Genomic DNA, 17,678 nt, shown 5'->3' with positions numbered 1-17,678 from the left:
GCTAGGGCGGGGACAATAGATTATATAGTGGAAATGCATTATTTCTTTGAAAAGCTTCTTCTCTGCTCCTGGGTATTAGATAAACTAACTAAGTACATAGTTATGATGAGAAAGAGTGCCTCTTCCAGATTTTTGAATTTTATGGCCCCAGGGTCAGGGGTTCTGGTGTTAGGGCGGGGCTCTATTGATTATATAGTGAAAATGCATTTATTCTTTGAAAATCTTCTTCTCTGCTTCTGGGTATTAAATGAACTAACTAAGCACATCGTTATGATGAGCAAGAGTGCCTCTTCCAGATTTGTGAATTTTATGGCCCCAGGGTCAGGGGTTCTGGTGTTAGGGCGGGGCTCTATTGATTATATAGTGAAAATGCATTTATTCTTTGAAAATCTTCTTCTCTGCTTCTGAGTATTAAATAAACTAACTAACTACATAGCTATGATAAGCAAGAGTGCCTCTTCTAAGATTGTGAATTTTATGGCCCCAGGGTTAGAGGTTCTGGTGTTAGGGTGCGGCTCTATTGATCATATAGTGAAAATGCATTAATTCTTTGAAAATCTTCTTCTCTGCTTCTGGATATTAAATAAACTAACTATGCACATCGTTATGATGAGCAAGAGTGCCTCTTCTAAAATTGTGAATGTTATGGCCCCAGGGTCAGGGATTCTGGTGTTAGGGCAGGGCTCTATAATGATTATATAGTGGAAATGCATTATTCTTTGAAAATCTTCTTCTCTGCTTCTGAGTATTAAATAAACTAACTAAGTACATAGTTATAATGAGCAAGAGTGCCTCTTCTAAAATTGTGAATGTTATGCATACATGCCAACTTTCCCGATTTAGGCGGGATTCTCCCGATTTTACCCTTTCATCTCGCCTTCCCGATCGGGAGAGAAAAATTGCCCCAATTTCCCGATTTGAAAAAATTCAGATTTTCAGTTTCCCTACCGCCGAATTTTGTCAATCGGGATAAGAATATCAGAGTTGTTTATTCAATGCACACAGACAAGTCTCATTGTTTACATAGCATGCAGAGTTAATTAGCCACAGGAAATCACTTCTCGCTTGAACGCACAGGCTGCTGTCCAGGTACAGGTAGCTTATAGCCTGGAGCAGTTAGGGGACTAATCTTTTTCAGTTTGAAGGGGTATGCGAAGTGAAACACATAGATAAAGGGCTTAATTAGTAGTCATTTTATTAAAAACAAAAATTAAAGTCAATAAAATGACAATCAAACAATAAAATTGGAATCCAAAAAGATCGTTTTTTTGAAAACGAAAGTAGAAAATTTCAAAGCATATATAGCTGCTGATTTTAACTGCTAATAATAAAAATATTGTATAATTTGTCAATTTAAAAAAATTTTGAAAATAATTTAGATTAAATAATACTCTCATGTTAGGTACATTGAATTTCTCCCCCCCCCCCATTCTCCCATAGATCATACTCGTACTGTACATTGTATTTCATTGTAACATATATGTCAAGGAAATACCAGAGACCCATATGGCATTACCAAGACTGCAAAAGTTCATCATGTTCATGATGTAGTCTTTTACAATTTTAATTTTTCTTTGGGATGGGTGGGGGTGGGGCTTGTGTTAAAAAAATCATGATTTAATTAGGCCTATTTCTCCAAATTGTTTTGTGTGTGAGATAAAATTAATCATGCACTGTCTATATACTTACTTTTAGGGAATAAAGTGACACTTGATTTTAAGGGTACATACCAGAAACAAAATGTAAACTGATAGAACAGAGTAACAACTAGTAGCAAAGATATTTAAATTTGGAAAAATAAAACTTTAATTTGTATTGTTTTATTTGTGCTGTATTAATTAATAATAAGTGCTATCAATATTATAATTTAAAAAAAAAAGTATTTCATAATCATTTATTTTCACGTCAAAATGTCGCGAATTTAAAGCTTTGAAAATTGTCGTCACGCGCAAAATCCCCCATGAGAATTTTCAAAAGTTGGCATGTATGGTTATGGCCCCAGGGTCAGGGGTTCTGGTGTTAGGGCAGGGCTCTATAATGATTATATAGTGAAAATGCATTATTCTTTGAAAATCTTCTCTGCTGCTGAGTATTAAATAAACTAACTAAGTACATAGTTATAATGAGCAAGAGTGCCTCTTCCAAAATTGTGAATTTTATGGCCCCAGGGTTAGGGGTTTTGGTGTTAGGGAGGGGCTCTATTGATTATATAGTAAAAATACATTAATTTTTTGAAAATATTTTTCTTTGTTTCTGGTTTTTATGCCAATGATCCAAGTATATATATTTATGATAAAGAAAGGTGCATCTAGCAAAGTGGTTTTTTATTCCCCCTGGGTCAGAAGGGGGTTACATAGTCTGAAAATAAATTAACGCTTTGAAATCTGCTCTTCGGTATTAATCAACCATTTTATGATAAAATTTGCAAATTTTTGAAATATGTGGCCCCTGGGTCAGTGGTTCCTTTGGGATGAGGTGCACAAGTGGGTATAAAGTGGAAGTGCATTTTCTCTTTGTTACTCTGATCTACCTCTGGGTATTAAGTAAATAGAGTAAGCATGCTAAGTTAATAATTATGATAAGCAATGAAGCCTCTTTCAAAATTGTGAATTATAAATTTCATGGTCTCTGGTTTAAAACACAAACCAAATTTAATTGTTTGAAAGTTGTAACACAATACCCAAGTGACCTATAAGACCCTTCAGCCTGTTGTATTGTTTATATTTATATCTGTTTAATAATCATTTAAAGTAGGATTAAAAAGATTAATTAATGTATTAATGATGCGAACGTCTTTATACGTTTCATTGATGGAACAGCCACTGATCAAGAAATCTGTACAGGCGACATGCCGACTGTAGTTCATGCAGTGATTAACGCAATATGTTTTCTTAAGAAATAAAGGAGAAAATATTCAGTGGATGTAAATATATTAAAATGACCAAATATCTGAATAAAATAAAACTGTCTCTGGTATATACATATACAAGTTTCTTGTCTTTTGGTATCTAAATAAATAACAAGGTTTCACTTCATATTAATAATATTAATACCAATATCATATAAGTACATTGTGCAGGTTATGCACTCAGGTATACCCTTGAAAGAGCCCATTGGTGAATGTAGAGTATTATTTTCAAGTTTCAGTTTTTGTATCACCACGTCAACTATTTCCATCATGGAGACCAAAGTGTTGATGGCATCTCGCATCTATCAGAGGAAATAAAAGCTGCTTTATATAGAGAAAAGGTTTTTAAAATTTCTTTTATGCAGTAATATGTTAATTTATATTTTTCCATTCATGGAAAGTTTTCCTTTTGTTCACTTGTATTTTACTCATGTAGAGTTCTAAAGCAAAGTTAACCAAATAAAAAAAAATAAACAAAAAATAAAAACTAGAGGTACTGTGAATGAGCTCACAAAATGATACACCCTGCCTACCACATGGTTATTATGGTAAAGTCCATGTATTTAGCTTTGGCTGACCCAAAATAAGTGTCAGATGAAATGCTATGGGAAACCTGAAATTGTGTCTGATCAAAAAGTAACCTGAGTTGGAACCCATCTTTTATCTGCAACTCCTTTTATACCATTGTGCACCTCCTATTTTAATTTTTTATCTAACAAATATATTGGATTTCCCATAGCAAAACAAGGTCACTGCCATTATATTCATATGGGAGGCGGGGGTATCATTTAGTGAGCTCACAGCTCACAGTACCTCTAGTTTTATAAACTGTTTGGGGGTTGAGAAAGAATAAACTGAATTAACCTTGGTAATATATATTATATATTCTTATATACATGTACTTAACATTAAAATTGTATAAAATTTATACATTAAATCTTTGTAGCTTTCCTTTAGAAGCTGGGTACATCTGGAAATGGAAGTTACTGTCCCAGAGGATGAATTATCCTATGGAGATTGGTAGTATTTGTCCTTAAAATTAATTCTCTCAAGACAGTGTTAAACCGTTCCTTGATGTCTTTTTTTTTGAAAATCCTCAAGTATATAAAACAAAGCATAACATTTATAAATCTTGATCTACATTTTTACATCTGAAAAATTGATAAACATGCTGAAGACCTAAACCTGTCCATTATTTTTGTACCTCACCTTGACAAAGTTGAGATGAGCTTATATGCTATACCCCAGCATTTGTAATGGATTTAGCCTTGTTTTAGGATCGGGTCTATTCCTTAGTAAATATAGACCGTACTTGACCAAACTTGCGTGGATGATACGTAGGGATGCATACTTCCAGACTTGTGTGGATGATGCATAGGGATGCACACTACCAGACTTGCTTCAGATGCTGGATCTGAACTACATTTTCCAGATATAAAGTGAACCAGGTTAAAGTTTTTTGAGCAGGTCTGTTATCAAGTATCTAGAAAACCTACCAAAATCAAACATGCATGGATAATGATGTATATTGGGATTGATTCTACCCAATCTGCTATGGATGCTGAATCTGGCCTTCATTTTCAAGATGAGTGAATATAGCCATACTCAGCCAATGGGCTTGGATGATGTAGGGATGGACACTTCCAGACTTGCTTTGGATGCTGAGTGGGACATACATTTTCCTGATGAGTGACAAGGGTAATGTTTCTGGACTAGCTCAGTAATTTTTGGCCTGTTATGATTAAACTTACAAGAATAATGAACCTTAGGAATGAAATTTACAGACTTGCTCCAAATGTTTGAACTGACTGACATATTTATGCCCCCCTTCGAAGAAGGGAGGGCATATTGCTTTGCTGCTGTCTGTCGGTCCACTTAGTTTCCGTTCATTTTCTTCGCAACCGTTGCACATACTGAAATGAAATTTGGTATACAGATATATCACTTGAATATTTAGGTCAAGTTCTGTTTTGGGTATGATCGCGCCATTTTTGACAGAGTTATGCCCCTTGGACTTAGAAAAATTTCAATTATTTGCAGTTTCCGTTCATTTTCTTTGCAACCGTTGCACATACTGAAATGAAATTTTGTATACAGATATATCAATTTAATATCTAGGTCAAGTTCGGTTTTAGGTATGATTGCACCATTTTTGACAGAGTTATGCCCCTTGGACTTAGAAAAATTCCAATTATTTGCAGTTTCCGTTCATTTTTTTTTACAACCGTTGCACATGCTGAGATGAAATTTAGTATACAGATTTATCAGATGAATATCTAGGTCAAATTGTGTTTTGGGTACAATCGTGCCATTTTTGACAGAGATTTGCCCCTTGGACTTGGAAAAATTCCAACTTGGGGAGAGGGGGGCATAAGTGTTTTACAAACATCTCTTGTTCTTGATAAATGAATAGATTCAAGTTTTTGAAGCAGGCCCATTCCCAAGTAACCATAAGTCCTAAAAAATCAAACTTGGATGGACATTGATCTCAAAATGCCCACTACGTAGAAAAGAAATATAGTGTGACATTTGCCTAACTAAATAGATAAAACTTGTCCAAGTGAGCTTTCTATTCTTTAATTACCAATGTTTATTTTTTTTAGCTCACCTGAGCTGAAGGCTCAAGTGAGCTTTTCTGGTCACATTTTGTCCGGCGTCCATCTGTCTGTCTAACTGTCTGTCCGTCTGTCTGTCTGTCTGTCTGTAAACTTTTCACATTTTCGACTTCTTCTCAAGAACCGCTGGGCCAATTTCAACCAAACTTGACACAAAGCATCCTTGGGTGAAGGGAATTCAAGTTTGTTCAAATGAAGGGCCACACCCTCATTCAAGGGGAGATAATTGGGAATTAATGAAAATTTGGTGGCATATATTAAAAATCTTCTTCTCAAGAACCACTGTGCCAGGAAAGATGAAACTTATGGGGAAACATCCTCAGGTAGTGTAGGTTCAAGTTTGTTCAAATCATGACCCCTGGGGGTAGGGCGGGGCCAAAATGGCCGACCAAAGTTTTACATAGAAATATATAGAAAAATTCTTGAAAAATCTTCTTAATAATCTTCTTAATAAACCAAATTCTACTTTTTCCTAGCCTTAGTGTTCAGGTGAGCGATGTGGCCAAAGGGCCTGTTGTTTTAATGTGTATGGAAAATCACATGTTTTTATACACAACGAAAGAATGAATTAGACCTATTCTACACAACTATGTTTTCATTTATAGAAAAACCTTATCTTGATTTCAATGCGATACATGAATTAAAAACATATAAAAGGATATTCATTTAAAAAAATGAAAAAAACTTTAGATTCGTGTGCATTTACTTTTGGGTAAGAGTGGTTTAAATCTAAGACCTATATAAAAATTGCACCATGGTCACCAATCCCATTTGATATTTGATTTCTAAGCTGTGTTAATTTGTTATTAATTCTGTCTGGCTTTTTTAAATACTTCGTGCTAAAAGTGTTATTATGTCTGCACGATTATATTAGCAGTAAATGTCTGTAAAATCGCTAAGGTGCTTTTTCAAAAGAACATGGTTAACACCTTTACAGGGTGTTAATATCTGTCAGAATGTCTTCATTTCTTAGCTCACCTGTACAAACGCTTCTGTCCATATGTTTTTAGCTGCCCTGAGCCGAAGGCTCAAGTGAGCTTTTCTGATCAAAATTTGTCCGTTGTCTGTCATTGTTGTCATAAACTTTCATTTTGATCTTCTTCTCAAGAACCCTGGGCCAATTTCAACCAAACTTGCTACAAAGTGTCCATGGGTAAAGGAGATTCAAGTTTGTTCAAATGAAGGGCCACGCCCTCTTCCAAGGGGAGATAATGATGAATTAGTAAAAAATTAATGGCATTTTAAAAATATCTTCTCCTCAAGAACCACTGGGCCAGGAAAGATGAAACTCAGGTGGAATCATCCTCAGGTAGTACAGATTTAAGTCTGTTCAAATTATGACCCCTGGGGGTAGGGTGGGGCCACAATGGCCGATCAAAGTTTTACATAGGAATATATCAGAAAAATCTTTATAAATCTTCATCCCAAGAACCACTGGGCCAGGAAAGATGAAACTCATGTGGAATCATCCTCAGGGAGTGTAGATTCTGGGGCTAGAGCGGGGCCACAATGGCTGAAGTTTTACATACATGTAGGAATATAAAGGGAAGTCTTTTTAAACCTTAATTCTTCTCAAGTACTTCAAAGCCATGATGAGTGATATTTATATGGAATTATCCTCCTTAGTGCAGATTTTAGTTTGTTCAAATCATAACCCTCAGGGATAGAGTGGGGCCACAAAGGTCGATCAAAGTTTTACATAGAAAAATAAAGGAAAAATCCTAAAAACAGAGAAGCTATGTTCAGTCATATTGACATGTAAGCATTCTCATGTATTGAATATTTGAACTTGTTCAAATCATGGCCCTTTGGGGTAGGGAGGGTAAGACACCCCCCCCCCCCCCCGCCAGTAAACTTTTCAGTTCTGATCTGATCTGTGCTTTTTCCTAGCCAATAGCTCAGGTGAGCGATGTGGCCCCTGGGCCTCTTGTTTTTTTTTCACATTTTACACTTAATTCTCGATAAACCGCCACCTTTTGTAATTTAGAAATCATGGCGGTATAAGGAATTTGGCGATGAATTGATTTTCCCATTTTTAGGAAACAAGAAGTAGAGTTACCGTTCTTAGAAATACCATTTAAAGTTTCTATTCTTATTATTACATGAACATGTATATAAAATTATATTTCTGAATTTAAAAATACTTCAAGTAATTTTTTTTATGTATAATTTCGCTAAAACAAAATGTGCAGTTATGAAATAAAGACAAGTACATGTGTACATATGCTTGTAAATCTGCACGTCTGTGAACAAAAAATGCTGGGTCGATCGTCGTGATATATTGCAGATAGTACGTAAAATGAATTCTTCCATAAATTCACTGTTTATGGCATCATCGATAATGAAACGTTCACAAGTTATACTGTATAATTATTTTTTTTAGCAAACTTAGCATCGTTTAAGGCAGAGATCATCAAAATAATATCGTTATCGGCTTACTTTAACAACTACCGCTTTCGTGGCGAAGCCGTGACTAAATGATTTTTAATTAACAGAAATCAAAATTATTATAACAGGTCATGTTAAAATTATTGTTTATTAATTCTTGTTTAATTACTTAATTGCATGTACCTTGTCTGCCTTTACATGCTTTACAACAGGGATAGCGTCACAACCAATTAGCCGCGCTTCACTGACCACACGCACCTGTGGCGGTATTATCGAGATAATTGACACTTAAAAATGGACGTTTGTTATGAAAACAGGGTGGCGGATGGCGGTATGCGAATTTGGCGTTATAAAGAGAATTTTATATAGCAGGAAAAACGTTCTGGGGAAATCATGGCGGTATTGCGAAAATGGCGATGAATCGAATGGCGATAATTCGAGAATTGACTGTACTTCTTTTTGAGAACCAGTAGACCATTTTCAACCTAACTTGACACATAGCATCTCTGGGTTAAGGAAAAATTTTTATCCCCCCCCCCTCATCTTTGAAGAAAGGAGGGCATATTGCTTTGCTGTCCACAAACAGTTTGCATTCATTTTCTTTGCAGAGGTTGTACATACTGATTAAATTTGGTATACAGATTTACCATTGTGAAAATCCTCAAGTATATAACACAAAGCATAACATTCGTAAATATTGATCTACATTTTTACATCTGAAAAATTGATAAACATTTGAAGACTTAAACCTGTCCATTATTTTTCTACCTTACCTTGACAAAGTTGAGATGAGCTTATATGCTATACCCTGGCATCTGTAATGGATTTAGCCTTGTTTTAGGATCTGGTCTATATCTGCTATACCCCAGCATCTGTAATGGATTTAGCTTTGTTTTAGGATCAGGTCTGTTCCCTAGTTAATATAGACTCTACTTGACCAAACTTGTGTGGATGATACGTAGGGATGCATACTACCAGACTTGCTTCAGATGCTGGATCTGAACTACATTTTCCAGATATAAAGTGAACCAGGATAAAGTTTTTGGAGCAGGTCTGTTATCAAGTATCTAGAAAACCTACCAAAATCAAACATGCATGGATAATATATCTTGGGATTGATTCTACCCAATCTGCTATGGATGCTGAATCTGGCCTTCATTTTCAAGATGAGTGAATATAGCCATACTCGGCCAATAGGCTTGGATGATGTAGGGATGGACACTTCCAGACTTGCTTTGGATGCTGAGTGGGACATACCGTATATACTCGCCTATAAGTCGGCCGGCCTATAAGTCAGTTGTATTTTTTAGGGTTAATTTGGAGGGATTTGTCATTGACCCGCTTATAAGTCGATAAAACTTTTTGCTAAAACCTGACGACATTTGAAATCAATGCTTTGATTGTTTTACTTGGTTTATATTAATATTTTTTTTGAAATCACGCTAATATTTAATTTTGATTCATTAAACAAATAAGCTCGTAATGCAGAGTTAAGATAAAAATAACACTGTTTAATTACATGTAAGTTAATACTTGTACTTTATGTATAATCTTTGAATGCATAAATGGTTATACATATATAGACATTGTTCTTCACTAATCGTCGGAAACATATATAAATACTACATTTCACTGAAAAACTTGTATATTTATGACTCGCCTATAAGTCGGACATTGAGTTTTGGACAAAAATTTAACTCCCAAAATACCGACCTATAGTTGAGTATATACGGTACATTTTCCTGATGAGTGACAAGGGTAATGTTTCTGGACTAGCTCTGTAATTTTTGGGCCTGTTATGATTAAACTTGCTTGAATAATGAACCTTAGGATGGAAATTTACAGACTTGCTCCAAATGTTTGAACTGATCGACTGACATATTTCTTGATAAATGAATAGATTCAAGTTTTTGAAGCAGGCCCAAGTAACCATTAGTCCCATAAAATCAAACTTGGATGGAAATTGATCTCAAAATGCACACTAACTAGAAGAAAAATATAGTGTGACATTTGCCTAACTAGAAAAGTGAGGTTTGTATTCTTAAGGTGGAATGTTACACATTGAAAGGTCGATATTAGCTCTTAATTATTTTATATGAATTTTTGTATTTTTTCAAAGAAAATGAAAAAATTATTTTTATCCAAATAAATTGTTTTCGAGTTAAAAGTTTGCTGTAAATGAATGCATCATATGAATATCTAATAAAATATGTAAAGAAAGGCTGGTTAGGCTTTTTAATTTTTCTTTATAAAATTTATTTATGAAAATAAAACACATTATTTGTAAATATTTTTTAAACCTACGGTTAAAAATACCATAAAACTGGTCACAACTTAGGACAACATGTTTGTCAATCATATTTTAAAAAGAAATTGAAATGAAATTGAGAAATTTTAGAGAAATTAATTTTTTTAATATTTGGACCTAACCCGATCAAAATTAAACTGATCTAGATCAAAATTAACACAAAATGAATAAAATGCTAATTTATTGACTCCTCATGTATTTACAATGAAGAAATCTATTTTATTTCAAGTTCAATAATGTTTTAACCCTTATTACACCCAATCAGAGTAGTGTTCTTAGGGAAATGTTCTTTATTTCCAATAATTTACAATTATGGTTGGGATCGGTTTAATTTTGATCGGGATTGGCCAAAATTAAAAAGATTAATTTCTCTAAAATTTGGCTCTTTTGTTTCAATTTCTTTTATAAATATGATTAATGAACAGGTTCTACCCATTGTGACTGGTTTTAAGAAGATTTTAACCACAAGTTTAAAAAATATTCACAAATTATGTGTTTTATTTTCATAAATATTTTTTATTTAAAAATTTTTAATATCTATACAGCTTTTCTTTACATATTTTATTGGGTATTTATGTGATGCATTCATTTACAGCAAAATTTTTACAAGAAAGCATCTAATTTGGATGTAAATAATTTTTTCATTTTCTTTGAAAAAATTCATATAAAATGATTTAGAGCTAATGTCGGCCTTTCAGTGCTGAAACCATTGTTTAAAAAGGTTGACTCAGAGATCTATAAAATAAAAAGTTGGTGTGGCATTCCTCCTTAATTACCAATGTTTTTTTTAATGTGTATGGAAAATCACATATTTACATACACAACAGAAAAATGAATTAGACCTATTCTACACAACTATATTTTTATTTATAAAAAGCCTTATGTTGATTTCAATGCAATACATGAATTAAAAACATATAAAAAGATATTCATTTGAAAAAATGAAAAAACTTTAGATGCGTGTGCATTACTTTTGGGTAAGAGTAGTTGAAATCTAAGACCTATACAAAAATTGCACCATGATCACCAATCCCATTTGATATTTGATTTCTAAGATGTTTTAATTTGTTATTAATTCTGTCTGGCTTTTTTAAATACTTCATGCTAAAGTGTTATTATGTCTGCACGATTATATTAGCAGTAAATGTAAGATCGCTAAGGTGCTTTTTCAAAAGAACATGGTTAACACCTTTACAGGGTGTTAATATCTGTCTGAATGTCTTCGTTTCTTAGCTCACCTGTACAAACGCTTTTGTCCATATGTTTTTAGGTCACAAGTGAGCTTTTCTGATCAAAATTTGTCCGTTGTCTGTCGTTGTTGTAAACTTTTCACATTTTCATCTTCTTCTCAAGAACCACTGGACCAGTTTCAACCAAACTTGCTACAAAGTATCCATGGGTAAAGCGGATTCAAGTTTGTTCAAATGAAGGGCCATGCCCTTTTCCAAGGGGAGATAACTATGAATTAGTGAAAAATTAATGGCATTTTTAGCTCTTCTGAACCAAAGGCTCAAAGAGCTAATGCTATGGCCATTTGTGCGGTGTGCGGTGTGCGTTAACTTTTTAGAATATGGGCCATAACTCAAGAACCCCTTGGCCAATCATTGTCAAATTTGTTACAGGGTATCCTTGGCCCAAGGGCTACCATTTATACTAAAACTAGGGTTGGGACCCTAAAACAAGGGGAGATAATCAGGAAAATAGAACCAAAAGTACTGGTTGCTAAAAAATCTTCTTCTCCAGAACCACCAGGCAGATTTTCAGCAAACTTACATACAAGGTTTAGGATATGTTAAAGATTAAAAATTGTTCAAGGCATGACCCTGGGGCAAAGGGCTTGGTCTCAAGTTCACTTCAAAGTTAACCAAAATTTACACTTAAAGTAATATACGCCGTATGGATGCCGATTTGTATGTGAAACAAAATGATTAAATGATTTGAAACACATAAAGTGTAATGAAAAAATAATATTTCCACAAAATTAACTATAAAACTCGTTGTAATAACAGAACAATAAAGCAATATCTGCAATCAAGAATTCAGTCTTTTCATGAATATTGATAAAGGAAGTGCGTAAACAGTAGGTCTAAATATAGACACGTATGTCCACGGGAAATTATAGACAACGAGGCACGTTGCATTTTGACAACGATTATTAATAAAAGGTTAATATGCGTCATAACAGAGTATAGATGGTTAATACTGATTACATTTAAAGATAAGTTATATTAATAGTAACACGCCATCCATGTCAAAAGTGAGTTGTATCTCAAAGGGCTTACCTCGTTTTCTTGACGCCGTGTTTGTTTATCAATCTAAAAGTAGCGACGGCGTCACGTGGTGGATTTACTTAAAAATAGACATTATTCTCCTTGCAGGATAATAAATAATTATAATTTGATAACTTTATAACGAATTTTATTTAAATGGTGTAATTTACAGCATTTTCGTGACTTTTATTGGTAAACAAAATATATAAATTTCCAGCCGTATTTTAAAATGGCGCACGTTATAGCGTATATTACTTTAATAAAAACGTTGATATTTTGCTTACTATAAAGACTAGGATCATCAAATTTTGTAAGTTGATGCATCTTAGGACTTCACATCATGTTAACACAAAAGTAGGTCACGGTGACCTACTTTTTAAATTTTACGGGCTTTTGTTTTCAAATTGATTTTGAGGCATATTTTGGACACTTTAAGGCCTATGATCATCAAACTTTGTCAGTTGATGCATCTTGGGTCCTTAAACAAGGTCAACTTAAAGGTAGGTCACCGTGACCTACTTTTTGAATTTTATAACTCATCTTTTTTAAAACATTTAATCCCATTATTTCAGATACAGAGAGGTTTAGATTCACCATATCTTGTAAGGTGATGCATCTTGGGGCCTTAAAACATATTTATGAAAAAGTAGGTCACTGTGACCTACTTTTTAGCTCACCTGAGCCAAAGGCTCAAGTGAGCTTTTCTGATCAAAATTTGTCCGTTGTCTGTCGTCGTTGTCGTCGTCGTAGTCGTTGTCGTCGTCGTTGTAAACTTTTCACATTTTCGACTTCTTCTCAAGAACCACTGGGCCAATTTCAACCAAACTTGGCACAAAGTATCCTTAGGTGAAGGGGATTCAAGTTTGTTCAATTGAAGGGCCACGCCCTTATTCAAGGGGAGATAATTAAGAAATAATGAAAATGTGATGGTATGTTTTAAAAATCTTCTTCTCAAGAACCACTGTGCCAGGAAAGATGAAACTTATGGGGAAGCATCCTCAGGTAGTGTAGATTCAAGTTTGTTCAAATCATGACCCCTGGGGATAGGGCGGGGCCACAATGGCCGATCAAATTTTTACATAGAAATATATAGGAAAATTCTTTAAAAATCTTCTTCTCAAGAACCATGGTGCCAGGAAAGATGAAACTTATAGGGAGGCATCCTCAAGTAGTGTAGATTCAAGTTTGTTCAAATCATGACCCCTGGGGGTAGGGTGGGGCCAAAATGGCCGATCAAAGATTTACATAGAAATACATAGGAAAATTCTTTAAAAATCTTCTTCTCAAGAATAGCAAAGACATGAATGATCATATTTTTATGGAAGCATCCTCAGGTAGTGCAGATTCAGATGTATTCAAATCATGACCCCTTAGGGGTAGGGCGAGGCTTCAATGGCTGATCAAAGTTTTACATTGAAATATGTAGGAAAATTCTTAAAAAATCTTCTTCTCAAGAATAGTAAAGGCATGAATGATCATATTTTTATGGAAGCATCCTCAGGTAGTGGACATTCAATTTTTGTTCAAATCATGACCCCAAGGGGTAGGGTGGGGCCACAACATGGAGTCCAAGTTTTACATAGAAACGTAGAAAAAAATCTTTAAAATTCTTTTCAAGAATAGCAAAGCCATGATTAGTCCTGTTCATACGGAAGCATTCTTGGGTAGTGTAGAGTCAATTTTGTTTAAGTCGTGACCCATTGTTGTATAGGGCGGAGCCACAATGTAAGTTCAAATGTGAAGGGCAGTATAGCCACAGGTAATCAAAGAAATATGCAAGCATCCTTAGTTAGTGAAGATTCAACTTTGTTCAAATCATACCATCTCCCTTTTAAGGATTGGTTTAGACCACTACTGGGTTTAAACTTTTCAACAATAAACTGATTCTGTTTTTTTTCTATCCACATTGCTCAGGTGAGCGATGTGGCCCATGGGCCTCTTGTTGAATTTTGTAGGCATTTGTTTTCAAATTGTTCATAAGGCATATTTTGAATACTTTCAGACCTATGATCATCAAACTTTGTCAGTTGATGCATTGTGGCAACGCACTTTGAAAAAATTACGCACTTTGAAAAAATTTTTCAAAGTGCGTTAAATTTTGGGACCAGGTTAACGCACTTTGAAAAAATAATTTTTTTTTCAAAGTGCGTTAATATCGACCATATTAACGCACTTTGAAAAAAAAAATTCTGCATGGCTTAGTCAATATTCCTACAAATCTTAGGTATGATAAATTATCATTTGAACCTGATTTGATACTTTTTGTCCCCCGCTTGAAAAGTGGGAGATATTAATTTCGGTCTCTCTGTCAGTCCGTCCGTCTAGCTGTCAGTCCATCCGTCTTTCTGTAACGCTATTGTTTCCACACGATATCTCGCCAATCCTTTGAACATTTGCAATGAAATTTAACATAACAGAATCCCTGTGGCCTTAGGAAGACCCCTTTTGAATTTGGGGTCAAAAAGTCAACATTCAATGTCGTAAAGAACTACGAACGATAGTATTGTTCTTCCGCCTATCTCTTAGTCAATTCTCAAAAGTTAACATATTGGAATGATCCTAAAAAAATCTATAGATATTTATATGAATTTTCATAAAACCTTACTTATTTGGGATACCAAAGAGAAATAACTCTATAATTTTGGCAAAACTTGTGTTTTTAAATACCTGGAGTTTAACAGAGAAATTATCAGATATGGTATCAAATTAACATCGAAAAGCAGACAGGTACTGTAGATTCCTTAATATAAGCGAGGAATTAATTTCTGCGTAATTTCGCGAGAAGTATCACTCGCGAAAAAAATATTACCCGCTTTTATTTTTCTGGTGCTTAAATCTATGTAAAATCTGTTCATTAACCGTTCATTCGCGAATTATAATTCTAGCGATTTGACATTTGAGAGCCAGTTCGCGATAAAAACACTCGCGAAAAATAAGGAATTTACAGCTAGTAATTAATATTCTGATTTTCCTGAAAATGAACATAAATACACTTTGAGATTGAAAAGAACAAAATTTCGATTTACTACAGACTTCCTTGTACAGTGCTTATACTGTATTTAGAGTGCTCTCTTTTTTTCAAATATCATTGACACTTAAGGTAACGAGTTATAAAAATAGATATATCTGGGTGGGAATGATAAAGAGTTGAGCTGATAAACCTTAATTCAGCCAGTCTTTTCTTCGTTTTCCGTTTCTTGGTTTTCTTCAATCCATCAGTTTTTAGAAAGAAACACATCAAAGTAAGGGCACCGCAAAGCGGAGCATTCCTTCCCAAAAAAGCATGTTCAGTAAATCATTTGACATCGATCCCAATACAAATTACGTCAATTCCACACAGAAAAAAACTAACATACACATAAAGTAATAACACACATAATCGCATCACTATATCCCATCATACGTTGCGAGGGGATAATACTGTTGTCTTTTTCTAAAATATAAGTATAATTCCTTTTGTTTCATGAAAATTTTTTCAAAGTGCGTTAAATGTTTACATGGTGTAAAATTATGATGTACAGTTTTAACGCACTTTGAAAAATTTTTTCAAAGTGCGTTGATTTGGTCCCAAATTCAACGCACTTTGAAAAAATTTTTCAAAGTGCGTTAACCTGGTCCCAAAACTTAACGCACTTTGAAAAATTTTTTCAAAGTGCGTAATTTTTCAAAGTGCGTTGTAACAATGCATCTTGGGTCTTCAGAAAATGTCGACCAAAAAGTAGGTCACTGTGACCTACTTTTGACATTTTATGGCTATATTTAAGTATCTTAGGTACTTTTTGGCTTATAATCATCAAACTTTGTAAGCTGATACAACTTGGGCTTTCGGAGAATGTCGACCAAAAAGTAGGTCACTGTGACCTAGTTTTGAAATTTTTATGGCTATATTTCAGTATCTTAGGTACTTTTTGGCTTAGAATCATCAAACTTTGTCAGTTGATGCAACTTGGGTTTTCGGAACATGTTCACCAAAAAGTAGGTCACTGTGACCTAGTTTTGAATTATATGGCTATATTTACTTATCCTGGGTACTTATTGGCCTAGAATTGTCAAATGTTGTCAGTTGAGGCATCTTGGGTTTTCGGAGAATGTCGACTAAAAAGTAGGTCACAATGACCTACTTTTGATTATCTCAGGTACTTATTGGCTTAGAATCATGAAACCTTGTCAGTTGATGCATCTTGGGCCCTCTTAAAATGTTGATTAGAAACGAGGTCATGGTGACCTACTTTTGACATTTTAAGGCTATATTTAAGTATCTTAGGTACTTTTTGGCTTAGAATTATCAAAACTTTGTCATTTGATGCAAGTTGGTCTTTCGGAGAACGACGACCAAAAAGTAGGTCACGGTGACCTAGTTTTGACATTTTATGGTTATATCTTAGGTACTTTTTGGCTTAGAGTTATCAAACATTGTCAGTTGAGGCATCTTGGGTTTTCGGAGAATGTCGACCAAAAAGTAGGTCACTGTGACTTACTTTTAATTATCTCAGATAGTTATTGGCTTAGAATCATCAAACATTGTCAGTTGATGCATCTTGGGTCCTCGGAAAATGTCGCCCAAAAAGTAAGTCACGGTGACCTATTTTTGACATTTTATGGCTTTATTTAAGTATCTCTGGTTCTTATTGGCTTAGAATCATCAAACTCTGATAGTTGATGCATCTTTGGTCCTCGGAGAATGTCAAGCATAAGAAGGTCACAGTGATCTACTTTAATATTTGAGGTACTTGTTGGCTTAGAACCATTAATCTTTGTCAAGTAATGCATCTTGATTCCTCAGAAAGTTTCAAATCAAAAAGTAGGTCACCATGTCCTACTTATGGTATTTTATAGCTATACTGAAATATCTTCAGTCCTAACTGGCAAAGAATCGTCAAACTTTGTCAGTTCATGCATCTTAGGATACTTAGAGTAAGAGGCTTCAAATAGAAGTGATAGATTGTACAATTTATCAGAAGAGCGATTCAAGGCCCTTGGGCCTCTTGTTAAAAAATCTTCTCAAGAACCACTGGGCCAGGAAAGATGAAGCTCGTGTGGAATCATCTTCAGGTAGTGTCAATTCAAGTTTGTTCAAATCATGACCCTCAGGTGTAGGGTGGGGCCACAATGGCCGATCAAATTTTTACATACTAGGGGTATATAGGAAAAATCTTTAAAAATCTTCTTCTCAAGAGCCACTGGGCCAG

At 34.5% G+C, this 17,678-nt stretch overlaps 1 protein-coding gene across 1 annotated transcript in view; it reads left to right on the top strand.

Moving 5' to 3' along the window:
* The window catches only part of LOC134230319 (Fanconi anemia group A protein-like), a 146,177-nt gene that overhangs the window by 54,685 nt on the left and 73,814 nt on the right, over positions 1–17,678 (top strand). The window contains exons 23-24 of the mRNA XM_062712088.1: positions 3,142–3,249; positions 3,855–3,928. Coding sequence (XP_062568072.1) covers positions 3,142–3,249; positions 3,855–3,928 — 182 coding nt within the window. The remainder of the gene's footprint in view (positions 1–3,141; positions 3,250–3,854; positions 3,929–17,678) is intronic.

The sequence above is a fragment of the Saccostrea cucullata genome, unplaced genomic scaffold (assembly GCF_032062105.1).
Source record: "Saccostrea cucullata isolate Sc308-1 unplaced genomic scaffold, CSIRO_AGI_Scuc_v1 ctg2080, whole genome shotgun sequence".
NCBI classification, from domain to species: Eukaryota; Metazoa; Mollusca; class Bivalvia; order Ostreida; family Ostreidae; genus Saccostrea; species Saccostrea cuccullata.
This window is presented reverse-complemented; position numbering and strand designations above follow the sequence as displayed.